Raw genomic sequence first — 24,188 nt, forward strand, 5'->3', positions numbered from 1 at the left:
GCTTTTACTGAGCCGAGGGTCTCCAGGAAACAGCCGTCCTACCTTGGTAGGAGTAAGGTCTGCGTACATTCTACCCTCCCCAGACCCCATGTTGTGGGATTTCACTGGGTTGTTGTTGTTGTTGTTGTTGGCCCGACTCTTATCTTAACCCTGTATTATCCAGGGTAAGAATAGCTTTGTTTGCTCCAGTTAAAACATAAAGCAAATGAATCACTAAGTTTCCACACATAAACAAAGATGGATTATCCAGTAAATTACTATACTAACTGAAACATACTTGGCTGAAAAAAAATCAACATGCTATTTCTTAAAATCCTTACTATAGATCAGAATGTGCCTCTCTACCCCACAAAGGTAGGGAGGGGTATGGTTTGCATACATCCTACCCTCCTCAGACCCCACTTGTGGGATTACACTGGGTATGTTGTTGTTCTTACTACAGATCAGAAGGTGTATAACCAAGAATGAGTGACTGCTTGTATAACTGGAGATGAAGGCCCTTCCAACTGAGGTTGGTCTGAGAATAGGCTAACTCTGAGCGTTCAAGAACTAAATCCTTGCAAAAACTTTTTCTGAATTGAAGAATGAGAAGCAAGTTCAGACTAAACGTAAGTCATAACCAACAAAAATATCTGTGGAGCTTTGGCTTTCCAGACTGCATGATTTCGTAACAAATCAAATAAAGAGGAATTATGGCAAACAGGAAGTTTAATAAAAAGAGAATAGTTACTACCCTTTTCTTTTGTAGAAGGTAACATATTTGTACATATCTAAAGTAGTCTACAGAAAAACTGTGGTCATCCATATTTACAGCGTGGAGCAATATAGATGGAGTACACTGTGGTAGGATCTTCTCATCCTACATAGATAATACTTGCATACCAGGACCCCTTTAAGAAATGATTTTTAAGTGCAAGTGAAGAAGAATTCAGCTACAAGTTCACAAAGACACTCTAGTAAAGTCAGAGCATTAGACTATTCAATCTATGAGAACTAGGTTTGTTGGATCAGTGACAGTCGTCTTTCTTCCTTTTCCAGTGGTCTCATTTCTCAGACATAAACCTTTTTGTTTCCAATTGAAACTAAGTAGAAATTACTAGTTTGAACCCCAACAGTTGTCTTTTTAGATTTAGAGAAGTCAATTCCTTGTTCAATCCTCCTGCGAGGGGTACTTCTATTTAAGCTTTAGAGAATCCAGTTCCAGCGGTAGACTAAGTAAGGTATGGTGTAAAGTCCAATCAATCTCCTCCAACAGGCAATAGAGGGCTCTGACTTGACCAAAGTCAATCAATCTATTGTTCTGGTTCTATATAGTCTAACCCTAACCCCACATTTGACAACCACCATAGGCTCTATAACCAGATCACGCACGCTAAGAACACAGTGGATTAGAAGGGACAAGAGGTTCTACTCATCAAAGTGTGAGACGCAAGGTCAGATGATTTTAACTTCATTAAGCATGCAACAAATTTTCAAGGAACCATAACTCCGAGAAAGTAAATGGTGTTACCTAGCAGCATCCAGCAAATAGCTGGCAATATGTTTTCTTCTGTTGGAGGGAGTAACCCAAATGGCTCTAATGCCACATAACTCAAATACAGCTTCATTCTCACACAATACTACTCCACTGACACTTTCATCCGACTCTTCACGGCTTTTGGTTGAGTGATTTCTTCTTACCATTTCCCTCTGAAAATTCACTCCCCCAAATTGGAGTGTGGTTGAAGACCGTGCTGCTTCCTTCTCAGGTGAAACATTACACCTGTTGCCCTCTGGTCTCGAGAGAAGCTTATAAGCCTTCTTTATGGGCTCTGCTGCAAGATATCCAGATATTCTTTGAGAAGATATAAACAGATACACCTGTTAACAGGACAAATATTTCAGAGTTTCATTCACAGAACTAGTCAAACTCAGCCTGTCACGTAACCACCATACAAAGGGAGAATTCTTCATGAAAATTAGCCAGCAAAATAAGGACAATCATTCAATGTCATAGGATGACTACGAAGGCTCATTGAACTCAAGTAACTTAATACTCAAGTTATAAAATAAAACGTAGCAGAGAGTAGGAAGCTGGGCAGTTGAGATTTGCTATTGATTAGTGCAAAACTTTCAACAATGAACTTTGCTTTCTATTACTACAAGTTTCTTATAATTGCAAGAGAAGGAAACCTTGCTTAGCTGATGATATATCAACCCATCTCCAAGTTCCATCTCCATCATCTTCACAACTTCCTGTACCTGTCAATAACACACTCTCTCTAAGTCTATGAACTATGTTTAACACGATTAACTAGAAGTATATCAATTGTGGAAGTCAAAATATGTCTTTTCATGTACAACCAAATAGTATACATAAACCTTGCTTCTCTGAGGAAGAGGGTCATCGTCCAGCACCAGGATTATTCTTCCAATTTCAAGTGAAGGAATTTGAAGATTTCTTTCATTCCGCCAACCCTGGACATTTTATCAAAGCTCGGCAGTATAGAACTTTAATCTTTAATAACTTTATTTTATCAAGCACAATAGAAAATTTTGAAATACCATATTCTGTTGCAGAATTACCTTAAATGGAATACCATGCGTATAATTCTTGTGAAACGTCTTATGAAACTTTTCATCCTCTTCATCACTTCTGGCATACTTGAAGCCACAGACAATACAGGTATGTAATAAAAAATCAGACCGACCCAGTTCCAAATAGAATTGGGCATACTTTCTCTTCTTATTAAGAACCTTACCCGACTTTGCCACCCCCAGGTTTGGCACAATATTCTCCGAGTCTATTTCCTTGGATGCTTCACCAGTTGATGCACCATTCTTTTCACTGCAAAAGCAGCTTAGCATAAGAAAAGAACTTGAAGTAGAGGAAATAAAAAAGATCATTAATGTTAGGTAGTAAACTCTGATACATAATATATTTTTTAAAAACACATGCTACCAATTTAGCATAAAACCTATTTGTTGAAGAAAATTAAGAAAATGATTTGATAAGTATTGTGTAATGATCAAGCTTTCGGATCAAGCATTAAAATTTATTTAATGGTGTGATTTTAAGAAACTTTTGTAATCTGACTTTAAGTACTATGATTCTCTGAAATAGCCATGTCGCCCTTTAGTTGTAAAAAAGAGAGAGAAGGCTATTACCAGTCAAAAAATAAGGTAATTGTAAGTAGATGACAGACATGCTGAAGAAATATGTGTTAGCGCACTCATTCATTAATTGATCATCTACATTTTCATTTTACAAGAATGCCTTCTCCTATTGATTAATTTGCTGTTTGGATCCAAGAAGTGGTGACAAATGGCGAAGCAGCATGGTGGAGTTTCAGGTGTACATTAGTTAGACAAAAGAAGGAGGTGTTCAAACCAACGGAAGCTGGTAAGGTCAAAATTGGTGTTACGAGTTATGGCTTCAGTCACATCGTCCATGGTTGTGCCCATATCGTCTCTGACGTCCCTAAAGCTATTTATGATATTTGGCACATCAGCTAGGTGAAGATCCAGTAGCTTTGAGTGGGTGATACAGCCAAGAGTAACTCAAAGACATGGATTGTTGATAAGAAATGGACCTTGACCTAACTCAACTCCAAAAACTAGCTCAGCCCAATGATGTGGGACTTAACACTACCCCACACATCCAAGACTGAACATCTGAAGCATAAACAATATAAGATAGGGACCCAACATCAGATGAAATAATGAATTGGGTTGGGCCTGGTTCTAATGATAAAGAAATGAGTATTGGGCCTAACTCAACCCTAAAAGCTAACTCATGAGGGGGGAATTGCCCAAGACTATATAAGGAGGCCAAGGACCCTAATGCCCACCGATGTGGGACATAACACACTGCCTCCCACAAATACATCAGTCACATGTTACTGAGCCATGAACAGATTAAGGAAATGATAGCAAAGATACTTAAAACGGATGTGCTTATACAGTTGATGGCTGAAAACAAGAAACTATTAAGTGAAGAGAAATATGGCAACAAATATCATACCAAGTTGAATTTTGAGGTCTTCCCTGGTATGTGACCAGTATTTCTGGCTGTATCCTCCCATAATCTAACTCAACGCTGCAACATTGAGATGTGTCTGCACTCTTGGACATAGAAAATGAAGAAGAGGGCTTGAAAAAGCTGTTGATCTTCGATTGCATGCTTCAATTTCTCCGTTTTTTCTATATCCTCTCAACCTTTTTCACCTTTCACCAGTTGTATACTGTAAATATCATATGAAAATTTTGCGACAGGGCAATTCCTACCAAAACTAAATAAAATGGAAGTGGAAAACAAATTAGTCTTATTCAAGGCGCCAGTTAATATCGATGACGACATGTTGACAAAATGAGTATTTGACAAGCTAATGGTTGTTAGGAGTTTGTTAGACTAACTAAAAGTAGTTAGTATTCTGTTAAGAGTCAGTTAGGAGGTAGTTAGTAGATGTATTCATACCTATCCATGTACAAGTATAAATACATGATTGAGTACAGTATAATATAGGAGACATACTGATATTTTGGAAATCTCTCTCTTTCTAACTTTACTCTTCTTATTCTCTCTTCTCTTCTTTATCTACTCTTCTCTCCTCACAGACGTCTCCTCTTCAGCTCACTTTCATCTATGGAAGAGTGAGTTTGAACACCTTCGATGGTGTTCTAACATGGTATCAGAGCGAGGTTGCGACGGTGTGCTGCTACAAGAGTCTGCAACTCGCAATTTAGAAGAAAATCAAAGCTCAAGGTATTGAAAAAAAATGGCTGTCACAACTGAAGCCGAAGGCGGATCTGCAGAAATGAACAACCCAAACATAAATCTCACAGCTGAAACAGACTACTTTAGAGTTCCGGTGATAGACCACAATCATCCACTCTATCTTCAACCAAACGACACTCCAGGAAGCTCCTTGATCTCCTTACAACTCACAGATTCAGAAAATTACGCAATCTGGAGTAGATCCATGCGTATTGGACTTCGAGGTAAGAGTAAGCTAGGGTTTGTGGATGGTAGATTTCCTAGGTCTAAGTTTGGTCCTGAGTATGTTGACATTTGGGAAAAGTGTAATGCGGTTGTCCTGTCATGGATCATGAACGCTGTGAGACCAGGACTGCTCAGTAGTGTTGTGTATAGTGATGATGCTCACAGAGTGTGGTGTGACTTGAAGGAAAGATTCGACAAAATCAATGGAGTGCATGTGTTTCACCTTCATAAGGAGATTCATAGCCTAAACCAAGGAGTTTTGTCAGTAACTGACTATTATACTACATTGAAGAGTCTATGGAATGAGTTTGACTCAATTATGCCGTGTCCAGGATGCTCTTGTGATGAGTCCAGGAAATTCAAAGAACATTTTGAGTATCAACGATTACTTCAGTTTTTAATGGGACTGAATGAGTCCTACTCGGCTGCCAGAGGTCAAATTCTGCTTCAGACTCCCACTCCTAACCTAAACAAAGCTTTCTCTCTCATCCTAGATCATGAGAGTCAGAGAAATCTGATGAGTGCAAATTCTGAAACTTCCAATCATAGGATTATTGAAAGCACAGCCATATTCAGTCAGAAAGCTCATACTCAAGGGAGTGGTAACTTTGGACATCAACCAGGAGGAGGTGGAGGCATTCAACCAAATAGAGGACACTATGACTCTCAATATAAGCCACATCCACAGAAGCCTCAGAAACCTGTGGTGGTGTGTGAAGTGTGTGGATACAGGGGACACACCAAAGAACAATGTTTCAAGGTTAAAGGTTATCCTGCAGGCTGGAAGTCAAAGAAGAAAGGTGCTACTTCCTATGCAAATCAAGCAGAGGCCTTACAACCTGATGTTACTAGTTCAAATCTCCCAGCTCCAACAGGCTTCTTCACACAAAGCCAGTACCAGCAAATCATGCAGATGCTAGCAAAAGGAACTGAAAATGCAGGGGAGCACTCAGTCAAAGCAGCCTCTGCAGGTAGTATTTTGTCAGCTTTAGTATCCAAACATGTGCCTAAGGAATGGATAGTTGATACAGGAGCAACAGATCACATGACTGCTAGTCTAGATGCACTAGACACAATTCAACCAGTGCCTAACTTTGATAAGAGGGAAGTACAACTTCCCACTGGAAATGTAACATCTGTCTCACACACTGGGAAAACAAAAGTGTTTGGAAACCAAAGTATCAACAATGTGCTATTTGTTCCAGACTTCAAGTGTAACTTATTATCTGTATCACATCTTACTAAGGAACTTCAGTGTATGGCTGCATTCTTTCCTGATTTTTGTATCTTTCAGGATCTCTCTAATGGACTGGTCAGGGGGATTGGTAGAGAAGAACAGGGTCTCTACATCCTCAAGGAAGACTTCATCAACTCAGTCCCAGTTGTTCCTGTTCCCTCAGCACATCAATCAAGTCAAATTGAGTCCATGTCTTTGTGGCATAGAAGATTAGGTCATGCACCTATAGATGTAATAAAGAGGTCCACAGGTCTTGACCTTGTACAAACAAATGTGGATTTATCTTGCACTGTTTGCCCTTTAGCTAAACAACCTAAACTCCCATTCCCAACTAGTTCTAATGTGTCTAAGTCTATGTTTGAACTAGTTCATTGTGATATATGGGGTCCCTATAGAGTACCAACTCATGCTGGAATGAAATACTTTGTCACTATAGTAGATGACTTTTCAAGATATACTTGGGTGTTTCTTATTACCTCCAAAGCTGACACTATAGTGGTGCTAAGAAAGTTCTTCTCACAGGTTCACAATTTTTTTTCTACCACTGTTAAGACTTTTAGGTCTGATAATGGCAGTGAATTCTTCAGTCATGAATTCCAATCTCTGCTGTCCACCCTTGGGATTCTCCATCAGAGTACATGTACATATACACCCCAGCAAAATGGTGTTGCTGAAAGGAAACACAGAACTATCTTGAACATGGCCAGGGCTCTCAGATTTCAAGCCAGCATTCCCTTGAAATTTTGGGGTGAGTGTGTTACAACTGCTGTCTATTTGCTCAACATACTACCTTCTAAACTACTTCATTACAAATCTCCTTTTGAATTGCTGTATTCACAGCCTCCTTCACTCACTCACATCAGGACCTTTGGGTGCCTGTGCTATGCTGCATGTCCAAATGTGTCAGACAAATTTGCTCCTAGAGCTATTCCTGCAGTCATGATGGGGTACTCTATGTCTCAAAAGGGCTACCTTCTATATGACCTGCATTCCAAATCACTGTTTGTCAATAGAAATGTAGTATTCAAGAAAGATGTCTTCCCTTTCAAAGAGCTCCACATCTCCTCAAATCCTCTTTTTCCTGTTCTCACTACTCTCCCAGACACTGTTGAATCTTCTTCTCAATCACCCCCAATCTCCTCCCCTGTGCCTTCAGTTCCCTCTAGTGTCTGTCCTACTGTGCCTTCTTCTCCTGAACTTTCTTCTCCACCTCATGTTCTTCCCACTAGGAAGTCATCTAGACAAACTAAGCCTCCTCTGTGGCTTCAGGACTTTGTCACTGCTGCTCATAGCTCCTCCTCATACCCCATCTCTGCACACTTGTCCTATGCTCATCTGTCCCCAGCCTATGTCCATACCCTTGCTTCTTACTCTGCCATCTCTGAACCTTCCTCCTATTCTGAAGCTTCTCTGGATCCCAAGTGGATTCAGGCTATGCAGCTTGAAATTTCTGCCTTGCAGGATAATCACACTTGGTCTGTGGTGGATCTGCCCCCTGGTAAGACACCTATTGGCTGCAAATGGGTGTACAAGATCAAGTACAAGGCTTCAGGTGAGGTTGAAAGATTTAAGGCCAGATTAGTTGCAAAAGGGTACAGCCAACAAGAAGGTTTGGATTATAGTGAGACTTTCAGCCCTGTTGCCAAGATGGTCACTGTCAGGTCAGTTATTGCTCTTGCTGCTGCTAAACACTGGGTTATTCATCAAATAGATGTCCATAATGCTTTCCTCAATGGTGATCTCTTAGAAGAGGTCTACATGACTATCCCTCCTAGGTTTGCTAGACAAGGGGAGAAGGGTAAAGTCTGCAAACTCCACAAGTCACTCTATGGCCTCAAACAAGCTCCCAGACAGTGGAACCTAAAGCTAACAGAAGCACTGCTGCAGTTGGGATTTACTCAGAGTCACTATGACTATTCCCTGTTCACTAAGCAGGATGAAGGTGACATAGTCATTATATTAGTCTATGTAGATGATCTTCTGATCACTGGGAGCAGACAAATTCTCATAGACAGCACAAGGAAAGACCTGCAGAAACAATTCAAGATGAAGGATCTAGGAGAACTCAAGTTCTTCCTAAGAATTGAAGTTGCCAGATCCAGTCAAGGTATACACTTGTCTCAAAGGAAGTATGCCTTGGAATTAATAGCTGAAGCTGGTCTAGGGGGAGCTAAACCTGCAAGTACACCACTTGAACAAAATCTGAAACTCACATATGTAAAGTTTGATGAATGTATTCCTCCCAAAGAAGAATACACAGACCCTGTGCTGAAGGACCCTGGTAGGTACCAAAGGCTAGTTGGAAGGCTTCTCTACCTTACAATGACAAGACCTGATCTATCTTTCTCAGTACAGAAGTTAAGTCAATATATGCATTGCCCCAAGGAATCACACATGGCTGCAGCACTCAGAGTTGTAAGATACATTAAAGATGCCCCAGGCCTTGGACTCTTCATGCCAGCAACCTCCTCAAATCAACTTCTTGCTTATTGTGACTCAAATTGGGGTGCATGTCACAGGTTACTTAGTTAAATTTGGTGAGGCTCTCATCTCCTGGAAATCCAAGAAACAAGAGACAGTCTCCAGAAGCTCAGCTGAGGCTGAGTTCAGGAGTATGGCAAATTGTGCAGCAGAGGTAACCTGGCTAATTGGCTTGTTCAGAGAACTTGGTATTCAAGTTGATCTTCCTGTTAGAATGATGTGTGACAGCAAATCTGCAATACAAATTGCAGCAAATCCAATTTTCCATGAAAGGACTAAACACATTGACATAGACTGTCACTTTGTAAGAGAAAAGATTTGCCAAGGAGTTCTGAAAACTGAGTTCACTCACACTGAAGATCAACTGGCTGATCTACTCACAAAGAGCTTGGGCAAAGCACAACACCAAACACTCCTAAGTGGTTTAGGAGTCATGAATTTGTTTAAACCATAAGTTTGAGGGGGAGTGTTGACAAAATGAGTATTTGACAAGCTAATGGTTGTTAGGAGTTTGTTAGACTAACTAAAAGTAGTTAGTATTCTGTTAAGAGTCAGTTAGGAGGTAGTTAGTAGATGTATTCATACCTATCCATGTACAAGTATAAATACATGATTGAGTACAGTATAATATAGGAGACATACTGATATTTTGGAAATCTCTCTCTTTCTAACTTTACTCTTCTTATTCTCTCTTCTCTTCTCTATCTACTCTTCTCTCCTCACAGACGTCTCCTCTTCAGCTCACTTTCATCTATGGAAGAGTGAGCTTGAACACCATCAATGGTGTTCTAACACGACACAATTAGTCAATAACAACTAAGCCCTCAATCCAATATGGATGATGACACAACAACAACAACTACTACATCTCATTCCAAAACAAATTAGTGTCGGCTATATGAATCATCACTACTTCATTTAAGTTCATTCAAAACCAAACTTAATTCAATCATTTTGATAAAAGGTCTTGGAACCTCGACTCATTATATTTTGAATTACCTCATCACATTGAGGTCCTGTAGTATCTATAACACATGTCAATTAAGCAAAAAAAATTTAAAAAAAAAGGGAAAATTCATAAGCTGCCTAACAATGAAGATGAACTATTCAAGTAGTAATTAAATAGAAGAACCAGAAATAACAAATGAATTAATACAAATGAAAGAAAGTTATAAAAAAAAAATTAAAAAAATCTCACCGATTTCGAGAGTCTTTCTGAGAGTCGGAATCAGAAGAAAACGAGAAGAGCGTAGCAACACACTTCGCTTCTTTTCATTTCTTTTCTTTCGGGAATTCGGCGGATTTTAAAATTTGGCGCCTGTTCAATTTGGGGCAAAAATTGGCTGTGCTTTCCTCCTTGGGCTTTTTAAGATTGTGGATGAGTAGTGTTTTTTTTCTTTCTAAAATGTGTAATTTTGGCCGAAAATTTTATTAGTGTGTAATTTCGGTGATAATTCTGAAATATATAGTAAATGCATATGTGAAACGTGATTTATTTGTAATTTAAAATACTTTAAAAAGCATGATAGATATTTTGTTTCTACAAGTATCTTTAATCCTATTAATTTTTTTATAATATTTTATTAGTAATTTACAAAATTAAAAGATTGATGAAGCTTACACCTCATGTTTTAGAACTTTCTTGCCCGGGATAAGTAGAATACTTAGTATGAACCTTTAAAATATACACTCGTCGTTTTATTTACTTAGTTTTTATATCAAAAATAGATATTTCAGTTTACTTGTTTATTTTAGCAAATTAAAAAATATTTATTATTTTTTATTATAATATTTTTAATATTAAATAAATATATAAAATAATAATAATTAAATTTAAAATTTGATATGTTTTTAAATTTTTTGAAAAAGGGATAGAAATGTCCTTGAACTATGTGAAATGCAAAAAAAGTTCCTCCGCTTATACTTTGTTCTAAAAATGCTCTTGTCGTTGATAGTTTGATTCAAAAATATATTTATTGTTACTAAATGGTCAAAAATGTTTTTTTTCTAATAAATATACTATTTCTTCTTTTTTTAAACACATCTTGTTCCTAATAAAAATATTACTACCATCCTTATCTATATTAGATGGACATCTTACTAAAAATGTTTGTTTCATATTACTTAATCACTTACTAAATCAAGATAGAATCAATTAAAAAAATCATTTTACCCTTACAATTAATACGCTTTGGAAGTTTAAACAGATTTTGAAGATCCAAAAACTTCGTTTTTCAAGAGACTAATTAATATGAGCAAAGGAAAAAATAGTAAAGTGAAAAAATCTATTAATTATTTCTTAATTACCGTGTAAAATGCAAAGTGTCCATCTAATATGAGACGAAGGTAATACTTTTACATAACTCTATTATTGTTTTGGTTCTTTTAAAACCACTTTAACTAATAAAAATGTAGAAAATAATTTTTCCCTTCCTTATCATATTTTATCAATTAAAATAGAATAATTACATATATCCTCTTAATGGATAATACATATCATATATATAAGATCATAATAAATTCATTATTAATTTTTATTTAGATAACAATATAAAATAAGAAATATTTTTAATTAAATTTGATTTGAATTAAAGTAGGATGAACATTTGCTAATAAAAAATATTATTAGGAACAAAATGTGTTCAAAAAGAAAATAAATAACATATTTGTTTGGAAAAAAAGTATCCTTTACCCGTTAAAAATATTTTTGGACCAAAATATTAACGACAACAATATTTTTAAATTAAATTATAAATAAAAAATATTTTTATTCATTTCTTATAGTTTTAAGTGCATTTTCTTTTTTACCATTTTCAGTTTATTTTTTTCGAGGCTTGCAAAATTATCAAGTGTCAACTAATTATAAAACAGGGAGTAGTATAGAAGATAATACCTATAAATCTTTCCTTCCAATAATTGAACATTGGGACTCTAAATGTCAGAAAGAAAATAAAATGACACGAAAAAAAAAAACGAGAGCATACAAATATAATTAAAGTAACCGTAGGTTGCAAAAGACGTTGAAATTCATTTCTTCCGCCATAAACAATGAACGACTAACTTGTAAAATTCATTAACCAACACAAGTCACTTACCATTCTTAGCTTGAATCTCGCTTTTCTCTCATTTTCCTTTCATCAGTCCATACCTTTCAATATTAAAATATATATATTAGATATATTTTTCCTTTTTTTTTAATCGGAATTTGACTACAAATTCTTCTTGATTTCTTCTCCTATTAGTATCTGAAAGAACCAAACAATTTTTTAGCTTTATTTTTTTTTGCTCGCAAAATCCAGGTTTCTGTTAGAATAATGCGAGCAAAATTTTGAAGAAATTTAATGGCTGCTGTTAAGCGAGTGATTCCATTAGGTGTTAATTACGGTATTAGTTTGTCCAAATTGCGAGGGATTAACAATGTAGCCATTAACGTTCCTGCAGCTTCATTGCTTGTAAATAGGTCTCAATGCAAGGCCGTTGGTTATAATTTCAAATTTTCCAGTTTACTTTCGTCGAAATCTTATGCTCATAACAAGTTTGATTATAGGCAGATCTCTCAACTGGTTAAACCGGATAGCAAACGTGCCTTTCTCGTTGATACATTAGCTATGGTAATTTCCATTTTGTTTCTCCTTTGTTCAATTTCCTTGTTTTGAAATATGATATGGTCAAACCTCTCTATAACAACGTCATTTGTCTTGATACTTTTTGATTGCTATAGCAAAATACTGTTATAGAGAACCTATATGTAATGTAATATAACATAACATGAGAGATTGGTTCCACAGAGAACCTGGTTGTTATAGTGAAGTGTAGTTATAGAGGATGGATGACATTTATAGAGAGGTCTAATTGTAATTTACAATTTTAGGCACTGCTCTGGTTTGTTCGTGTTAATTTGAAGTGTGTGTGTGTGTGTGTGTATATATATATACTTACACGCTTTCTAGCACTTATATTGTTGTTTTTGTTTTGCTTAATATTGATCTGAGACGAGTTTAAATAGAGGGACACTGCTAATGAGGATTTCTATAGCCAACCTCAACTTGTTTGGAATTGATGCGAGCTGTTGTTATAATTAGGAAGTTGGTGTGTTGACAGGTTCGTAGATTAGAAGCACACGGTGTACCTTCAAAGCAGGCAGAGGCAATAACATCTGCGATTACTGAGGTTTTAAACGACAGCTTGGAAAACATTGCTAATTCTTTTGTTTCACTAGCTGAAATGCAGAAAGTAAGAGATTCACAGATAATATATTTATTTATTTTTGGTTTTAAAACAATGTGCCATTGTTGTACCAATATGAAAATGTTCTTTTGTGTGTTTGTCTCTGTAGTCTGATTTGGTTCAAGAAGCGAATCTTTCCAAGTTCAAATCCCATGTAAAAAGTTCTCAGGTAAATATATTCTAAAACTTGTATAATTCATTGTTTAGTTAGCAAAAAGATGCAATCCTGCATATACTACTTTACTTCTTTTTTTTGATTTTAGGTTAGTGTTAATTGTTAGGTGGAATAACTTAAAATTGGAGAATCGCATGACTTTATTGTGAACTGTTAGAAAATATAAAAATGGCTAAACACTGCATGGTGAAACACACAATGAGCATGGCACAAATGACATGAGAAGAAACTCTCTTATCCGCTATGATAATGTGGACGTTATAAATGGTTCTGTCTTCTACCCCTTTCATTAGGCTATAATTGGAGATTTGATGGTATGATTTCGAGTTGGATGTTCATAGGGCTCTGCGCATATTTCTTAGGATAGACAGGCAGGGCTATTTGGGGATTAATCCCATTTGCTACATCAATTAAACATTGTCGGATCTCCTAATTGATGCCTTAAGTTTCTGCAAGTACTTGATGGTTCATGGATCTTCTGCTCCTAATCAGCTGTTGCAGCAACCTTAGTTTATGAAAGTTTTTGCCTTTCAGTGTCGCAAAGAAAGATAGATGCTTATTAACGAATGTGGGGACTCTAACTCACTCTAACATGACGTGGAAGAGGAATTCTTCCAATGCTGAATATACTGCTTGAAATGATTGCAAGTATCCATTCAAATACAATTAGCTTGGACCCTCTTATTACCTATATTGATCAAATTCCTGTCAGAAAGAGCTTTTGCTAGAAGTTCACTCAACTCATTTTTAGAGGGCCAAGCACAATCCTTCAAATATTTTCTCAAAATTCTTGTAGATGGCTCCTAATAGTTCCTAATGTTTTTCCATAACTCATACTCCAATAGTTGAAGATTGTAGTTTGATACCCATTTTTCAAGTCTGTTCTGACATTTTCTCTGAATTTGGACTTTAAACTGTATGCTCAAAAGACTAAGCCGTAGTTATTGTTGTTGTATGCTCAAAAGACCGTCTCTTAGTTCCAGATACACATTCCTTATCCCTATTTTTCAAGATTTCAATCTAGGTCAGGGTGAACTCATACATGTACTTTGATGCATAAGTACAGAAGTATGTGAACTCTGAATATAGCCAACGAAACAACACTCCAGTATAACTTATTCGGTGATTAATCAGATAGGTTCTAATAATGTATCCAAGTTCAGGAAAGAGATTTTTATGGGACTCTGTTGATTGGATCAGACTGCGTATCCTTAATCAAGGCTCGCTACATCCACAGTTTATGAACGGATCAAAGGAAGGACCAAATAAAAATCTAGTTAAACTTGCCAATTGGAAGAATGACGGACTATGTGACATTGTGATCTAAGTATTCAGTGTTCACATGTGAACACTGAATCCTTAGATCACACTGTCACGTAGTCCGTGATTCCTCTGTTTGACTGGAAGAACTAGCTTCAAGGAGCAATCCACTTAAGCAATTCAGGCTATTTATTAAATCTTCTACTACATAGCAAATTCTAAAGTAATGTTAGCTTACTCATGGTATAAACGGAAAGTACGATGGCTTGAAATGAAAGATCGGCCTTGTTCATATGACTGAATTGTTCAGTCGATCTCCATAACTAATTGAGTGATATGATGTCATAGCTACTGATCTTTTGCATAAAATTTGTGATGAATGTGATGTGGAGCTTCAAACTCTATTTGTTGGACTGATGATTATTGCTTACAGTAATGTCTTGTGTTTTTCATGTTTCTAGACTTGCAAAAACTGATATTGGAGTTTGATATCTGAAGTAATCTGATTGCAGGAGAATCATTTTTCTCTACTGCAACATGAAACTGAAAAGCTTCGGAATGATATTGAGAAAGTGCGTACTGAATTGAGGTACATCTGAATTGTGTGAAATCTGATATTACTTGTATTCACATGCTTTGTGAACCACTTCTTTGCTGATATAGGTATGAGATTGATAAGCTTACTGCTGGCCAACGTTTGGATTTAAATCTCGAAAGAGGGTAAGACTTTCAAGAATTCCTAGCTAAAAATGAAGACATTTCTCTACTCCATAATAAATGAATGACTAGTAGAGGCTCACTCCAAATTGCAACTGGTTGCAGAAGCATTCGCGATGAGCTTGCCAAGCAAAGTACAGGGACCACTGACCTTGCTAACAAACTAGATCGAGTAAGTGTTTTCTCTTGCTTATACTGAAAGTGGGAAGCTCCAAAGTGTAAAGCTATGTGAATGTTGTGTATGTATAAAATGAGTGTAGTATCATAAAATACCTAATCAAATTCACTATGCTACGTTAATATTGTGACACTTGAATAGGAAATCCATGCCATGAGGGCCCAACTTGAAGCTGGAAAATATGAAGTCATCAAATATTGTATAGGAAGCCTTGTTTCTATCTCAGCTGTTGGCCTTGCTGTGCTTCGGTTATATGCTTAAAGAGATGTTCCAAAAGATATTTATATTGCCTCAAAAATAGGAAGAGATATAATTGTTGACATTATTCTTTTGGGAGCTTAAGTAGATGTTTATTCATAGTTGAATCAATTGTAATAGTATTTGAATTGGCAGAAAGGTTAACAACTTTGTACAAATGAGTTATAATTTAACATAATATACCTTAAAAGAAAGAGTTCTTTTTTTTCTTTGTTACATTTTTCGAAGAGACATTGTAAAGAAAAGAATTTCTCCATGCCAGAGAATTATTACGTTCAAGTCCAACCTTTTTAGTGGACAATACATTAGCCAAGCATCTAGGAAGCCCTTGGGTACAGGTTGCTCCGGCTATAATTCAAGGGCCATCAGCACAAATTAGGTGGGCATAAATATCGAAATACCGATCGAACTATTTTGATTTTTCTATTTCGAAAGTTCAGTTTCAATTTATTTTATTTATTATTTTGGTTCGGTTTTCGACTATTGGGTTGTGTAATGCGGTGTTTTGGTTTAAACCAAATTTATAATATACTTATTTTATTTATATATATATCGGACCACCCATTCATGTATACTTATATACAACAACCCATATAATTATAATATATACAACAGTCCAAGCCCTAAAAAACTAAAAGGGAAACGTACATGAATATGTTATATTAAGAAAATATTTATCACTTATAGCAAAAATATTTTTTTTTGTTGAATATTTATAATACAGTTTGAATACATATTATCGAGAATAATTTATCAAACATATAATACAATTTTTATTTATGGATAATACATTTATCACACTTTAATGCATTTATAATAAATTGTCAATTTCATACCAAACAAGCATAATATATTTTAAAACACTTATAATACATTTATATTGCATGCATAATTAACTTTTAATACATAAAATATTTATCATAATATTGCTAAGTACTGTTATAGATCGTAATAAATTTAAAAAATGTCACTAAAATTAATAATTATTTATTAAAAAATACTTAAGCAAAGTAATTTTTCCAAATTAAAATAACCTCATAGACCACTTCAGCTTCTTCACTGAATGCGACATTACGACCACCAGCGGCAAACGTCACCCTCCAAGGATGAGGGGACTCAGAGTTGCCTGCTATTTAATTGAAAAACGTCAATGAAATAATTTTTAGCCTTAAAAGTAGTCCAATTTACGAATAAAATTTAACCCATAAAATCGGCCTTAAACCATAATACTCGAAATTATTAAATTGAAATCTTTTTAAACCAAATCGAATTTACAAAAATTGAATCGAAGCGAACTAATTTGGTTCGGTTCTCGGTACAAATAATTTGAAAATCGAAAAAAACAAAATTCAAAAATCGAAAGCAAATCGAATTACCGAACATTCATGCCTAGTAGAAATATCTCAAGAAATAGTAAAAAGCGCGGGAGATAATAGCAGAATAATAGTGTGCATCGATGGAGGTAATAAAATTGTCTTTATGGGAGGGGATGGTCATATTTAGGAAAAAAAGTAGTTCTATGCATATGACTACGGGTGTTCACGGGTAGGTTTGGATCGGTTATTGGTCAAAATTAAAATCAAATCAATTTAATCGGTTTTAAAATTATCAAAATCAAGCCAAACCAATTAAAATATACATCCATCGGTTGGTTGTTATCGGTTTCGATTTGGTTTGATTCGGTTATTCAGTTATTAACCATACACAAAAATAAAAGAAATAATTCATTCAAAATAGAAGAAAAAACAATAATTTATTCAAAAAAATAAAGTGTCTTCATTCCATTTTGGATCTTATAAAGTTATAATTCTAATCGTAGAATTTTAATTATGTTTAACTTCCTGCTTAAACTTACTGAATAATGCATAAGCTAATGATAAAGTTGTACAAATAAAAGACGTATCATACCTTACTATTTTAAATTAGTGTTCCATATTTTTTGCATACAAAAGTGTTCATAAAAAATAATATATTATGTATATATAATTATAAAAAAATATGTATATAATTTATTGGTTCGGTTCGATTATTTTTTCATTTTTTTAAAATAAATTCAAAATCAAACCAAATATTATCAGTTTTTAAAAATATAAAACCAAATCAAATTAAAAAATAATTTATTTAATTTATTTGTTTTAATTTTTTAACTTGAATCAATTTTATCCGTGAACACCCCTACATATGACCAGTCATGAGGGGAAAAAAAAGAAGAAGATTCAACGGTCATCATACTATGGTCATAGCATGATTATTTTTTACATAATTGACATATAATCAAATAATTCTATTCGATGGATCTTTCTTCTTTTCAAAATTGCATAAATTTATTTTCTATTCGTTATTTATAAATTATTCATTAGAATTGACATCCTTTTTTGGAGATACTTTGCCTTTCTGACAATGGATCTAGATTTGAAGTCTGCTAATGGACTTACCTACTCCATTAATTACTCTTATTGCTATAATGTACTTGTATTTGAGTCAATCTTTAAGGAGCCAAACACTTTGTGTTCGATAACCAAAGAATCAATGAATAACCTTTATCATATTCGTCAAAAATCAGATATCACAGCTAGCAATCCACTGTGTGATGTTTTATTTTTCTACCCAAAGTAATGATTGGAAAAAAAATATTAAAATAGCTTAAGAAAACGACAGTTATTGGCAGAAGAACCCCATGTTCTTTCATTACAGTTAGCACGTCCTTAATGATTCCTAACCACTCCACCGTTTCACGTGTTCACATGACATGCCCCCAATACTTCTCCCAAAATTATTTATTTACACCCATGATATTTATATCAAATAAAAAAACTTAATCGTAAAATAAAGATTTAACCATGAAAATATAGTATATCAATTAACAACAATTGACTTGTATAAATTTATATCATACATATCTTGCATTTATTGTCTCATAAAAAAAATGAGTGTGTGTAGTTTTCTCTCGTAAAAAAATGAGTGATTCTTATGGAAAATCTCTCTTACATTAATTGATTTGCTGGAATATGGGCCGCATTATCGATGGGCCATCTGTTTATTACGGCCCAATTGTCCCATCCTTCCAAAAAAAACCATGATAGGGCCCAAGTAAATGAAGTCAATTAAAATTGAATCATTTTAATTGTATAGAAGAATAGAGTGAGTCAGAAAGCATTAAAAGTGGTCACAAGTCATTACTGAAATTCTGAATGATTATAGATGAAGAGGGAGATATTATTTGAAAACACCAACAAAAGTGAGCATATATACCACATATCACACCACTCTTAGTGGGCTCCAACCCACCTAATGACGTAAATACAAAATGGGCCCATTTACCTTTGCCTTTAACGTTACGATAAACTACCACACACACTCACCAATGCATTGAATGTTCCCTATTTATTTTTCTCTTTTTGATTTTGATTTTCTATATCCGCATTGACAGAGAATGAATGAATATTTATTACTTTACTATAATTTTTGTTTTTGTTTTTTTACTTATTATAAAGGTATTGATAAGTTCATTTTACGTATTTCTCCATTCCAATTTATGTATTTTAATTTGACTTAATATGAAGAAAGTTATTATTATTACTATTTTGTATTTGGTGTGGGATTAATTAAACTGTTTTAAATTTTTTGTGATTTTTAATGTCATACACGATAATAAGCGTAGAAAGCGAATCAAAAGCAAGAAAATGTCTTCTTTTTTTTCTAAAACAGATTATAAAGAATAGTGAAATAAACAAATTGAACGTTGATTGTTCTAAACCAGTGTTCTAAAAATAGAACAATGTTAGTATGTATAGCTGACATTCAAAGAAATGAAGTCAGGGGTATACTTAGGCTTTTAGTTCAAAATTGACAAATCTCAATAATTTTGACCAAATTTTAAGTGTCAAGAAATGTATTAAGTAAGAAAAATTTATTTTAAAGTCTAATTATTAATACTTGAGAATCACCTACAATTTAACACATGTATAAAGTGTTCTTGGAGTGTATAGAACAAACAGAACAGCTTAACTGGTACAAGTAGCATTGCATAGACACTCCATTTATCAAAATATTTACTCCCATGATCATAAAATCTATTGATGGTCAATTGAACGCCATTTCGTGAAAAATAAAAAAACATATTGTATATATAAATTCTCTTAGCTTTACCTAGTCTTTAAAAGGTTATACCAAATTAAAAGATTAAAATGGTTGTACCTTGTGCTGCAGTTGTTGTGCTAAATTTGGCAAGTTGAATTAATTATGCAAACATTTCGACTTTTGAGAGTTGTCAGAAACCGCTCAACCGTTTTGAATTTTTCCAACCTCTCAAAAATAAAAATAATAAAAACAAATGAATGGTTTCTATAAGATTGACCACTAAACTGCAAATAAATTAGATTTTACACTGCAAAAAAGAAAATTTTAAAACAAAACAAAAAAAATAAGGCAAAAATCTAAAAGTAAAATTACAATAACCTCCCTAAAATACGTTACATTTCTACTTCTACCCTCCTACTCCCCCACAATTTACCAAAAATTTTCACATTTAAACCGCAACCGAGCTAGACCTTCTAGACCGCTTTTCCAACTGAACCGGTTCTCTTTCATTTCAACAATTCAGCAAGTTGAAATCATAGAAGCTAGACCGGAGTCAATAATCTCACCGGTCTCCTTCTTCCGCCGCATCTCCAAAACTTTCCGGTGGCTATTCGAGTGAACTTCCAAAGAAAAAGTTGGACTACAAGCCGGTCTATACTCAGGAAAAAGCCGACCGGATTTGTATCTAACACCACAAGCGTTGCACAACGTTTTTGGACCCAATGGACCGGCTCGCCACTGAGGTGTTTTCTGAACCTGACAATGAGTGCATCGACGGGCTGAACCGGTTTCTGCGGAAGAATTCTTTTTTGGCTTCTTCAACGGTGGCTTTTCTACGCTACAAAACAAGTCACCGTCATGAACCGGGTTCGCGAAAAAACCCGAAGGAAACGGTGAAGAACCGTACGACGAAGAGGTTGGAGAAGAAGAGTCTCCTGAAACTGCCGACGACGGAAAAGACCATGTTCTTCCAGCGGGTCTAGACCGTTTGCTTCTCGGTTTTACCGGAAACGGTAAAGGGAAACATGGAACTCTGATTTTCTTAACAACCGGTCTAACCACCGGCTCAGACCGGGACTCCGAATAACCACCGGTTTTGTTGTTGAAATTTTCGGCAGGACATAACAAAGAAAATTCCGACGAAGTATCGTCCACAAATTGGGATAACCATTCGAGATTCTCCAATTCATCAACCTGTTAAAATGTTTTTTGAATAAAAATCCAAAAATTACAACAACAAAAAAATAATAATAAAACAAAAAATTGGGTTCCCAAGGCGAAGGCCTGAGTTTTTACCGGAATAAGGAGTTCGCCGGAGGGAGAACCAAAGCTTTCCATGCCGGAAATAGTAGAATCCTGTGAATTTCTATTCTGAGAAGACCCAGAAAAAGAGGTTTTTTCATCATCTTCATGCAGTTCTGGGTCTTTGAAATCTTTGTCAGAAAAATCCAAAAGATCATCAACTGAAAAATCCTCACTCGTTCCGTTATTAATCCCTGTTACACACCATATATCATCAAGAAAAACTTGTTGGGTAGTTTTCATAGCCATATCTGAGAGAAAACTAGATTTCAATGCTCTTGCTTCAATCAACTCCATGAAAAAAAATAGCACAAAATTGAAACAAAGACCAAAAAAGTTAAGTTATTTTTTTTAAAAGGTACAGAGAAGTTTACGTTGGTTTTATGGTAGGAAAATTGTGAAGAAGAAGTTGGAGAATTGCAGAAGAAAAAAAAGTTGAGAAGAAGAGTTTTTGGGTTAAAGCACTGAAAAAGGGGCGAAACTAGTGGGTGGGTTATTGTTTTTTTCCTCTTTTATCTACTTTTCTCTCTCCTTTTTATGAAAAAATAACTGTAGAATTGAATTATTATTTTTTTGTTTAATAATTGAGGACTGCTATTTATTATTACGGTGGGCCGTTACGCATGAAATTGTAATTTACAGATGTTGAAATATTATTGGCTAGGTGACAAGTCTTTTCTTTTGTAACTGGTCCAGAATTTCAAGTAGATTTTTTGTAATATGCTGCTTTTTATTTGTATTTGTTAAAAAATAAATTAAGAAGGATATTTATTTGATTTTATGGTTTACGATTCAAAGGCGGGGAAAGTGAAAATGAAAGGTTTGATTAATAAATTTCAAAGTTTCACAAAAGAGAAAAAAGAAAAAAAAAAGGAAAATGGTCAAAATAAGAGAGCTGTTCTAGAAAAGACAGCCCTTAAATTGTCTTAAGTTATTACCGCGTTGAATCTCAATTGACGTTTTCTTAATGAAGATAAGTTTTGCTCTATTTTAGTTGTCGTATTTATTAAAATAACTTATCAAAAATAATTATTATTCTATAAAACAAATATATCTAATTAATCCTAAATTAATAAATATGATGAAGCACTAATAGTGAAAAGAAAATAGCATTTAATTGAAATTAAAAATAAGCAATAATTATTTAATTAAATTTTATTTTTAGTCAATATAAATAAAGTGAGATTTAAGAGCATGCAAAGAAAAATATATATTTTTTAAAAATGAAAGCATAGAGTAATGAAGTAATTAAATTTAGCTGCGATTCACTAGGCATATACGCGGAAATATACGAGTTTAAGCAATAAATGGACTTCGAGATCATCAACGTTGAGCTACAAATAAATATTTCATTTTTTGTTTTGGTTGACTTAATCTTCAATATTCTTAGCGGTCAACAATGCTAGTCCCTCCATTTTATTTATATATCACCATTTTAGATTTTATGTCTCTTGAGAAACTAAGAAAATTTATCTTTGTATCGTTATTTAGTTTTCTTTTAAAGTTAATTTTCAATAAACGAACATAAATTAATTTATTTTAATCAATAAAATTGACCAATGAATATGAATTAATCATCTAGTTTTTTTTATGTTGGTCAAATTTATACTTTCATTACTAATAGCTCTCAAGGGTAAAATAAGAATAATTGTGTTATTTATATATTTTGTAAAATGACAAGTATTAATGAACATATATTTTTAATAAGAACGACATATAAATAAGAACGGATAGAGTAATAAATACTCACTGAAGTAATGGGAAAAAATAACAATTCTGTTGAAAGCTCACCTTTTAGCTTGCGAAAATTGTTTCACATAGCACTTCATGAAATACAAAATTCTAAAAATTTACTGCATTTTTTTTCCTTCTGATTATGGGCAACCATTTTATTTTTTTTGGTTGAAAAGATAATATTATTCACATAAAACTACATAATTTTGGGCAACCATTTGATTAGTGATGGAGTGATTTTTCTTTGAGCCTATTTGACTACTCCTTTATTAGGTTATTCCCGTTTACATGTTCAATATGCATTTTGTACATCTGTGTAAACATTAATTATATTTTTATTTTTATTTTACTAAATTTTGACATTCTACATTGAAAAAATATTATTTAATAATGATAGTAAAATTGAAAAAAAAAAAGACATTTCTTTATTGCTAAAGTAAATAAGTAAACAATCAACTTTAAAATTTTAAAATAAAAAAATATTTGTTTTTGTGATCAAAATCCTACTTATCAGCCACATGTGGTCCTATTTGCCAGCAAATATTACTTAGTAGATATTATTAGCACGCCTTTAACAGAATGGCAGAGATCTTGTCAACAAATTTAAATGTTTAGAGGGACTGATTATTTTTTTGGTGGGGGTAATATATAGGTCAATAATCAAAACTTTAGTTGGGCAACACAATGATTATTGCTTTCATTGTGGTTTATCGAGAAGCATTTGCCTCTTTTGTTTTTCGAAATTTACGAGGGAACAATTTTGTCTATGCTAAATAAGAAATTATTTGTTTGAATTATTATTCTAATTGGAGCAATTAAACACTTTGAATGATGGGCAAAATTGATTTAGATGAAGAGAAAATATAATTGAGTTAGACACAATTATCCACATTGTACAGTTGTTAATGGAGAAATGTATTTTTTGAATTTTTAGTTAACATTTGATTTTTTTTTTGTTCGACTAGTGTAAAAGAAGGGTAAATTTAAACATTTTTGAATGGTAAATGTACAAATTTAACTCTTTTCCGTATTAAATTAGTTAATATCGATGTAAATGTGAATTGTTTGAATCAATAGGCTTCGAATCTAAGTGGCTAAAAATTAATTTAGGATAATGTGTAAACTTTAAAATTCATGATTTAGTAACAGTAAATTTGAAGGAGAAAAAAATCACACAACAATAGACTTTAAATTAATAAGTTTTCGTTTTAATTTGCTTGTCCTATTTTAACTTGACACGATTTTTTTTTAAAAAAAAAAGTAAAGAAAACTTTTGAATATTTTGGTATTCAACTAAAAAAATGACAAATGTATCAAAATATTCTTTAATCTACTCCATTCATTCCATATTAAGTGAATTTGTGAGGCAATGCACACATATTAAGAAAAATATTCAACGACATAATTTGAACTATACTTTCCACTATTGCCCTTTGTAAAATCATAAATATAACTTTGCAAGTAGTGTGATTTATCTCCTAAAAAATACAAAACTTCAATAAATGAAAGGACAATTATGAAAAAAGTTTCAAAAATCTATCTTCAACTTTGAAAAATT

General features: G+C 33.9%; 2 protein-coding genes and 1 pseudogene across 2 annotated transcripts; 1 reads left to right on the plus strand and 2 right to left on the minus strand.

The window, feature by feature from the left end:
• Positions 1–208: 208 nt before the first annotated feature.
• LOC129885403 (protein CHROMOSOME TRANSMISSION FIDELITY 7-like) lies at positions 209–10,112 on the minus strand (annotated as a pseudogene).
• Positions 10,113–11,924: 1,812 nt separating this feature from the next.
• On the plus strand, positions 11,925–15,657 carry LOC129884466 (protein FMP32, mitochondrial-like). The gene is made up of 7 exons (XM_055958763.1): positions 11,925–12,310; positions 12,801–12,932; positions 13,036–13,095; positions 14,874–14,950; positions 15,025–15,081; positions 15,184–15,250; positions 15,398–15,657. The coding sequence occupies exons 1-7, from the start codon at positions 12,041–12,043 to the stop codon at positions 15,515–15,517; spliced, it is 783 nt and encodes a 260-aa protein (XP_055814738.1). The 5' UTR covers positions 11,925–12,040; the 3' UTR covers positions 15,518–15,657.
• A 4,181-nt stretch (positions 15,658–19,838) lies between these two features.
• LOC129885404 (GATA transcription factor 5-like) lies at positions 19,839–21,463 on the minus strand. Its single transcript, XM_055959666.1, has 2 exons — positions 20,891–21,463; positions 19,839–20,788 (listed from the first exon to the last, which is right to left on the minus strand). The coding sequence occupies exons 1-2, from the start codon at positions 21,191–21,193 to the stop codon at positions 20,114–20,116; spliced, it is 978 nt and encodes a 325-aa protein (XP_055815641.1). The 5' UTR covers positions 21,194–21,463; the 3' UTR covers positions 19,839–20,113.
• Positions 21,464–24,188: the final 2,725 nt, after the last annotated feature.

The sequence above is a fragment of the Solanum dulcamara genome, chromosome 4 (assembly GCF_947179165.1).
Source record: "Solanum dulcamara chromosome 4, daSolDulc1.2, whole genome shotgun sequence".
Taxonomy (NCBI): Eukaryota; Viridiplantae; Streptophyta; class Magnoliopsida; order Solanales; family Solanaceae; genus Solanum; species Solanum dulcamara.